The sequence below is a fragment of the Cervus elaphus genome, chromosome 7 (genome assembly GCF_910594005.1).
Source record: "Cervus elaphus chromosome 7, mCerEla1.1, whole genome shotgun sequence".
Taxonomy (NCBI): Eukaryota; Metazoa; Chordata; class Mammalia; order Artiodactyla; family Cervidae; genus Cervus; species Cervus elaphus.
Window position 1 is genome coordinate 28,403,558 of NC_057821.1, and position 8,572 is coordinate 28,412,129.

Sequence of the window (8,572 nt, forward strand, 5' to 3'; positions counted from 1 at the left end):
CTTGAGGTACTCCTTTTCCTATTTAGAACTAGTCTGTTCTAACTGTTCAGTTCTAACTGTTGCTTCCTGACATGCCTACAGATTTCTCAAGAGGCAGATCAGGTGGTCTGGTATTCCCATCTCTTTCAGAATTTTCCACAGTTTATTGTGATCCACACAGTCAAAGGCTTTGGCATAGTCAATAAAGCAGAAATAGATGTTTTTCTGGAACTCTCTTGCTTTTTTGATGATCCAGTGGATGTTGGCAATTTGATCTCTGGTTTCTCTGCCTTTTCTAAAACCAGCTTGTACATCTGGAAGCTCATGGCTCATGTATTACTGAGGCCTGGCTTGGAGAATTTTGAGCATTACTTTGCTAACATGTGAGATGAGTGCAATTGTGCAGTAGTTGGAGCATTCTTTGGCATTGCCTTTCTTTGGGATTGGAATGAAAACTGACCTTTTCCCATCCTGTGACCTCTGCTGAGTTTTCCAAATTTGCTGTCATATTGAGTGCAGCACTTTCACAGCATAATCTTTCAGGATTTGAAATAGCTCAACTGGAATTCCATCACCTCCACTAGTTTTGTTTGAAGTGATGCTTCCTAAGGCCCCCTTGACATCACATTCCAGGATGTCTGGCTCTAGGTGAGTGATTACAGCATCGTGATTATCTGGGTCGTGAAGATCTTTTTGTACAGTTTAACTGTGTATTCTTGCCACCTCTTCTTAATATCTTCTGCTTCTGTTAGGGCCATACCATTTCTGTCCTTTATTGAGCCCATCTTTCATGAAATGTTCCCTTGGTATCTCTAATTTTCTTGAAGAGATCTCTAGTCTTTCCCATTCTATTATCTTCCTCTATTTCTTTGCACTGATCACTGAGGAAGGCTTTCTTTCTTTCTTTCTTTTTTTTTTTAATACAGAAAAGAATTTTAATTGATTCATCATAAAGGCATTGAGCAAAATAATGTTAATAAAAGTTTTCAAATAAAATATTTCAGACAATTTTTAAATACAGCAGTACAGAAACTAGCATTAAAATATTTGGAAAATTACACACATTTTAACACTTTCACAGTCTTTTTAGAACCCAAACTTTTAAATTTTAGAACTACTAACTTAAAGGCCAATAGAAGAATGTAGAGGAACAGATTCTATAGAGTTACGACCTGGACACTACTTCCCTAGAGTCTTACTGCCAGAGTGAAGCTACATGACTTTATAATAATAAAAAAAGCTGAATTTCTCAAAGTAAGTATCCATGAATTATATTAGAAAAATGTATCCATATTTAGGTATATTTACATAAAGTCATCATGTTCTGTGGCCCATCAGCCTAGATATATTTATTAACCTTGGTTCTGTTAGTATACATTTAAAATCTAACCATATGAATCATTTAATCCAACTGGGTATTGTTTTGTTAGACACCAATCACTAGTAATAAGTTCACTAAAGAAAAGTGGCACAAACACCAAAAATTAATGAAATGACAATAGTGCAATTACAAAGTTTAATTTTAATTAAATCTGAAGTGTGCCTTCTGAATAATGATTTTTAAAATGAAAAAATATTTAGCTATAAATTCTGTTCTATACAAAAGGATATTATTCCTTACATCTTTCCCTGGTACAAATTGGAAATTCAAAATACTTTAACTATACTCAAACTGAGTTGCTACAGCCAAGTACCTATAAAATGAGAATTTTGTGTGTGAAATCAGGAGTTACTTTTCAAAAATGGGGATGGAAATTTGCCTTGTGTGTGAAATCAGTAGTTACTTTTCAAAAATGGGGATGGAAATTTGCCTGTCTTTAAACTTTCTGATCAGGCATGAAGTAATTTTGGCCTCAAAGTGTACTTTATAAATAACTGGTCAAATTTCTGTGAAAAACCAATGTTCTTACATAAAAGAGAAATAATTTTCCAGCTATAGCTACAAAGTTTCATAATTAAGGATTCAGAGTGCTAGTCAGTATACATTAAAGATTTTTCCTTTCTTTGTATCCCTAGATAATTGCTATTTGTTAAATAGTTTGTATTTTATGATAATGGGCTGTCAGAACTCATTCACACATAACTGTTCTATAGTTGAAATTGGTTTCAACTATTAAAATTGTATACAAGGAAATTAGGTGTGTTGAAGTACTTGGTTGCAAATAACTTGCCATCTGGTGCTGGGTCAGAAAATGCTATTTCATCAGTCCTGAGAAAATAGCCAAACATGAAGCAGTTCCTGAACGTGTCTACCAGTCGTCGTGCAATGTGCTTTCTTCTTTTAAGTCTGAAGACCCAGATTCTACTTATCCCACACACTGCAGGTTCTGGTACATCTGAACATTGCCAAGCCCTCTGACATTCTTTAGAGCTTGGGGTTTCTGGGCCAGTTGGTTCAGACACAACACGGAAGGCCTGTTTGATGGGCTCTGCAATTAAACACCCAACTACTTTCTTTTCATCAGAGATAAACAGCAAGGTTTTGGTTTTGTTTGGATATTTGGGAACAACTTGCTGGAAGCCCAATTCATTATCAACAAGTTCCTGGACATCTTCAACCTTTCTGATAGCATAACTCGGATCACGTGGCAGGACCAACACAATTTTCCCATCCCAAAACTCAGCTACAACACGTTCTTTTTTCCAGCCTGTATATTTGATTCCCTCCACAAATCGGTGGTGATGCTGAACATGCTGCAGTTCGTCCTCAGGGTTGGAAGCAGCGTAGATCATGCCACAGGACTTGCACATGGTGGCTCCGAAATGTTTCTGACCTGCATCAATGATGAGCTGGTCTCTTGTTTCTTTGTTTGAATCTTTTGTATTAGTACTCTTCTGTACGTTGATTTGTTTTAAGAAGTTAGTAGATGTGGTGGATCCCACAGAAGACTGTTCTTCAACTAGAGATCTTTTTGTGTTGACTGAACACATAGTGAAGATGGGATAGGCAATGGACTCAGGAGAAACTGCCTTGTTCTCACTGAAAGACTCCTCTGAAGGACAACTCTTATTTTCATTAGTTTTACACTCCCTTGAAGAAATGACTCCATCTGATGCATCCTTTATTAATTTCTCTTCACTTTTACTTCTTTCACTCAACAGCTCAATGTTCAGTTCTTTTTCTACTAACACACACTTTGGCACTTGCCTTTTCTCAAAACTTCTTTCATTGACATTCTCTCCATCAGACTCTTCAATAACTTCTGATTTATTTTTCTGGGTGAGTCCCAGTAACGGCTTATCTTCCAGGGATGATTTTCTCAATGAGGGCTTTTTCCTACTAACAAAAAAAGCTGCTCCACCCTGGAGAGTAGCTTGTGGTTTGACCTTCTGGCTTAGAACTCGAGGAGCATTCAGATTATTTTCAGCTGAGTAACAATTATTCTCCACAGCTGGCTTATAGGTCACTCGGTTCTGCTTGGAATTTTTAGAATTCTTTGATACAGGCTTGATGCATTTATATCCTGCTTGACACTTAGCAGTCAAACTCTTCTGTGGTTTTTTGTTCATCTTCTTGGAGCAGACTGGTTTTCCTTGCATTTTTTTCTGTCATATAGGAATACGATTTATCCTCAATATTAGTTTTTAGACCAATGGATCTACTCTCTTTTATCAGCTTTCTCTCCAATGGATTGAGGTACCACTTATCTTTGTTGTAAAAGGATACAGCAGACACAGCAGATTTAAATGGTGAACCTTGATTTGCAGATGGCAATCTATTTTTAGTCGTTTTGAGTGGACTTGAAATCAAATGGCCCTGTTGAGAGCAATGAATCTTTCCTTCATTTTTAATAGTGGTTTGGCAAATGTGCTTTTTATTAGGTGATGGAAATACATTTTCCGTGAAGTCCAAAATTAATTTCTTTGATGGAATTTCTGATAATGGGATGTCATGGTTCAAAGAGCACTGCTTCCTTTTTGTTGGCGTTAAAGCTGACATCCTAACTCCTGGTAGCACCTCAGACAGACGACCTCTCCTCAGCCGAGCCCGTAGTCCCCCACTGTATTCAAATTCTCGCGCGCCAGTCCAGGCGGAAACCGCTGCGTTCCGATTCGCCGCTTCCCAGCGTGTCCAAGGGCAGACTCGACGATTGGTTGTGCACCAGCGCTTGCCCCGCCTCGCAGGAGGCGGTCTCCAAGAGTCTCCCGCCCTTGCAAGGCTGAAACCTCTCCCCTGGTGGAAACCACGTCTTCCAGAACCCCTTGCGGCAGCGCCGGGCTCCTTTCTGGAGGCCTTACCTAGGTGCATTCTGGGAGTCGTAGTTTTCTGCAGAACGACGGCGTTCTCTGTTACTCGATATATTGAGGTCACTTGCTGTTAAGATTTTTTTTTTTTTTTTTTTTTAATAGCAGCGTAAGAGTCTCAAGTTACTTTTCACATTTGGCGCTATAAGGTTGGTGATCTGGTCGCTAAGTCGTATCCGACTCTTGCGACTCGATGGACTGTCGCCTGCCAGGCTTCTCTGTCCATGGGATTTTCCAGGCAAGAATACTGGAGTGGGTTGCCATTTCCTTCTCCTCTTTCTTTCTTTCTTTCTTTTTTTTTTTTTTTTTTGAGGAAGGCTTTCTTATCTCTCCTTGCTCTTCTTTGGAACTCTACATTCAAATGGGTATATCTTTCCTTTTCTCCTTTGCTTTTTGCTTCTCTTCTTTTCACAGCTATTTGTAAGGTCTCCTCAGACAGCCATTTTGCTTTTTTGCATTTCTTTTGCTTGGAGATGGTCTTGATCCCTGTCTCCTGTACAATGTCACAAACCTCCATTTGATTTAAGTCATACCTGAATGGTCTAGTGATTTTCCCCACTTTCTTCAATTTAAGTCTGAATTTGGCAATAAGGAGTTCATGATCTGAGCCACAGTGACCTCCCGGTCTTGTTTTTGCAGACTGTATAGAGCTTCTCCATCTTTGGCTGCAAAATCTGATTTTGGTGTTGACCATTGGGTGATGTCCATGTGTAGAGTCTTTTCTTGTGTTGTTGGACCCAGCACAACCATAAATGAATATGTGCTGGGCTTAGTTGCTCAGTTGTGTCCCTCTCTTTTTGACCCCTTGAACTGTAGCCAGCTAGGCTCCTCTGTCCATGGGGATTCTCCAGGCAAGAATACTAGAGTGGTTTGCCACGCCTTCCTCCGGGGGGTCTTCCCAAGCCAGGGATCAAACCCAGGTTTCCTGCATTGCTGTTAATATAGGCATATACAGTAGCCTCCCTCAGGGAACCCTGTCTCTCCTCCTCCTAACCCTTAGACTAAAGTGCCTTTGTTTACATCACAGGGAGATAACCTGAGCCTGCCAACCTGTGAGGGACTGTGACTTTCTTGGGTTTTTTGTGTGGGATATGACACCATTTGTCTGGTGCTTACCAGAGTGGCTCAGAAGTTCAGGGGGCGGGGTGGGAGAGCAGGAATCATGGAGAGCTGTGGCATCTTTGTTTATTGATATGGCAGGAGATAGTCCATTTCATACCACCTCTGAAATGACTGTAAGGAAGCAAAACTAACAACCACCTCCTGCCTGAGTCTTGTCATTCTAAGAGATATTTGCAAGAATTAAGTAGTCTTTTTACTCTGTTTCCTCACAGCATCCCCATCTCTGATCCATAAAAGAACCTGGCATCCAGGCTTCAACAGATGGTTATTTAGAGACATTAGTCTGCCATCTTCTTCGTCAGTCGGCTCTCCAAATAAAGTTGGATTCCTTGCCTTAACACTTTGTCTCTTGGATTTATTGGCCTATTGTGTGATGAGCAGAGAGAGCTTGGACTTGGTTACAGTAGTACACACTGGACAATGTAGGGTAGGCTTAAGCCAAACTGTACAGTAAGAAAGATTTGAGACAGGCCAAGAGGGGCAGGTTGACCAGGGAAGGGTAAACTTTTGGTAAAGGTAAAATTCAGAAAGAGAAGGAAAATATAGGCTATGGGAGAAATGCCTCAGAGAAGGAAAAGCTGAGCAAGTTGGAAAAATACAGGGTAAAACAGGGCATGCCATGCATGGTATGTCAGGGTAAGCAAGCATAATCTGTCAGGGTGAGCTAACATGACAGGTGGGGTACAGCAGAGAAGATGAAAAAGAAAAATCTGAAACTGTTGAGAAGGACAGAGCAGAAAAACACACTCGAAAGGTAAGTGTCATGTGGGTTACAGCAGGGCACAACCATACCTGAGAGAGAAAGGAAAGGCTAAATAAATACAGAAATGACGAGACATAGAAAGCTTGGGTAAGGTGCCATGGAGCTGGAAAGGGTAATGAATGAAAATTGAGTCTGTAAAGAAAAGTTGATCCCATGATGAAACTAAGAAGAATCTGTTCCCATTAACTCATTAACAAGAATTATGTGGAATATAGTTGTGATTGATGTGGGTTTTCAATATTGGTAGCATATATTATGCAGGTCCCAATATTGATCATCCCAAATTCTCAGGGTCCTACATCAAGGTGTTCATCAACATGTTACCAATCACAGAATTCTGTTCTGCCATTGGTCCTTAAACCTGTGCAGTTTTTTAAATTATTAAAGAAAAAAAAACAAAACACAGGAACTTTGGCTATTTGTCACCACTTGTATCTCTCGAATCTAGAACAGTCCCAGTACATAGTAGGGGTTCAATAAATATGGGTTGACTGCAAGCTGGCACAGTGCTTTCAAAAAGCAAGTTGAAAACATGTAGGCTGCCAGTGTGCTGAGTCACTTCAGTTGTGTCTGACTCTTTTTGACCCTATTGACTGTTGCCTGCCAGGCTTCTCTGTCTATGGGATTCTCCAGGCAAGAGCACTGGAGTGTGTTGCCACGCCCTCCTCCAGGGGATCTTCCTGATCCAGGATTGAACCTGCATCTCCTGTGTCTCCTGCATTGCAGGTAGATTCTTTACTCACTGAACCAATTGGGAAGCCCTGAAAACATGTATGACAAGCCTTAAAAATAATGATGCAAAACTGTCCTGGTGATTCAGTGGTTAAGATTCCACCTTGTAATCTAGGAGACCCCGGTTCAGTCCCTGGCCCAGGAAGTAGGATCCCACATGCGGGCACAGATAAGCCAGTGCACCGCAACTATGAGCCTTAGAACTCCTGGACCCACCCACACCTAGAGAGTCAGTGGGCCACAACAAAAGATCCTGCCACAACTGAGACCTGATGCAGCCCAAAAAAAAAAAAAAAAAAAGTTCATGTTCTTTGACCCAGTGATTTTTATTCAAGAAATCCATCATTTTAAAATAAAATACAGAATAATGTTTAGGTATGCAAATTTTATTTTTAAATCATTTTGGCCTTGCCAGGTGGCTTGGCAGTATCTCAGTTCCCCAACCAGGGATTGAACATGGGCCTCTGCAGTGAAAGCTCTGAATCCCAACTAGACCACAGAGGAACAACCTCAGGATAAGAATATTAATCAAGGAATTCCATGGTGGTCCAGTGGTGAAGACTAAGCACTCTCACTGCTATGTCCTGAGTTCAGTCCCCAGTTGGGGAAGTGAGATCCTGCAAGCCATGAGGGCAACCAAAAATAAAAAATAAAATTAAAAAAAGAATGTTAATCAAACCTTATTTGTAAAGGTAGAAAAAAGATACAGAAGAGTGGGTATATATTTTTTTTAATAGTATACAGCTAGTAAAAGCAGTTTTTAAGGAGAATTTATAATATATAAACTTATTTATTGATTATAATGAAGTTTTCAAAAACAAGATGCAAAATAATTCATAATGAAAAAAAATTCATAATATATAACTACAGCTATGCAGTCCTGTATAGACATGCAAATACATGGGAAGCAGTTTGTGCAATTGAGCATAGCTAAGAAGTGACGATCTGCCAAAGAGCTCACCATGTCCCTCCCCGTGGAGACATTAGATGGTTTCGCATCTTTCTGCTTTTATATATTTTTATATATTGCTTGTGATTGCACAAGGTTTACTTTTTAAATATAATTATTTACTTAGTTAGCCATTTATTTTTGTCTGTGCTGGGTCTTCATTGCTCAATGGGCGTTCTCCAGTTGCTGCGAGCTGGGGCTTCTCTCTACCCTGGTGCACGGGCTCCTCCTCGTGGTGGCTTCCCTTATTGCGGAGCACGGGCTCTAGGGCGAGCAGGCTTCGTGGTTGTGGCCCAGGTAGTCTCGGCTCCTGGGCTCTAGAGCACAGGCTCAAAAGTTGCAGTGAATGGGCTTAGTTGCTCCCAGGCATGTGGGATCTTCCTGGATTAGAAACCTACCCCTGTCTCCTGCATCAGCAGGCAGATTCTTTACCACTGAGCCACTAAGGAAGCCCCTGATTTTTAATGGGATAAAATACTTATAATGATGTATTAAAACACACAAAATAAAGTTTTAATGAAAAAATTCAAGTCTCCTTTCCCAACTCACCTTGAAACATCTCTCCTCCGACATCATGAGGCAGAAGTCCCTACTGATGGTCCTCCAGGGGAAAGAATTGAACTCTTTCTCCACAATCTGTGATCCTTCTTGGATTTGGGAGTCTGCTGAGCAATGAAGGCAACACTTAGAATGCCATCTATTATTGGGCTTCCCTGGTGGCTCAGATGATAAAGAATCTGCCTACAATGCAGGAGACCTGGGTTTGATCTCTGTGTCAGGAC

The 8,572-nt window shown here is 40.5% G+C and overlaps 1 protein-coding gene across 1 annotated transcript; it reads right to left on the reverse strand.

The window, feature by feature from the left end:
• Positions 1-2,085: 2,085 nt before the first annotated feature.
• LOC122697300 (N-acetyltransferase ESCO2-like) lies at positions 2,086-4,291 on the reverse strand. Its single transcript, XM_043907938.1, is given in 2 exon segments — positions 2,086-3,522; positions 3,524-4,291. Coding segments are annotated over 2 exon segments (2,142 nt in total). The 5' UTR covers positions 4,229-4,291.
• Between the last annotated feature and the right edge of the window lie 4,281 nt (positions 4,292-8,572).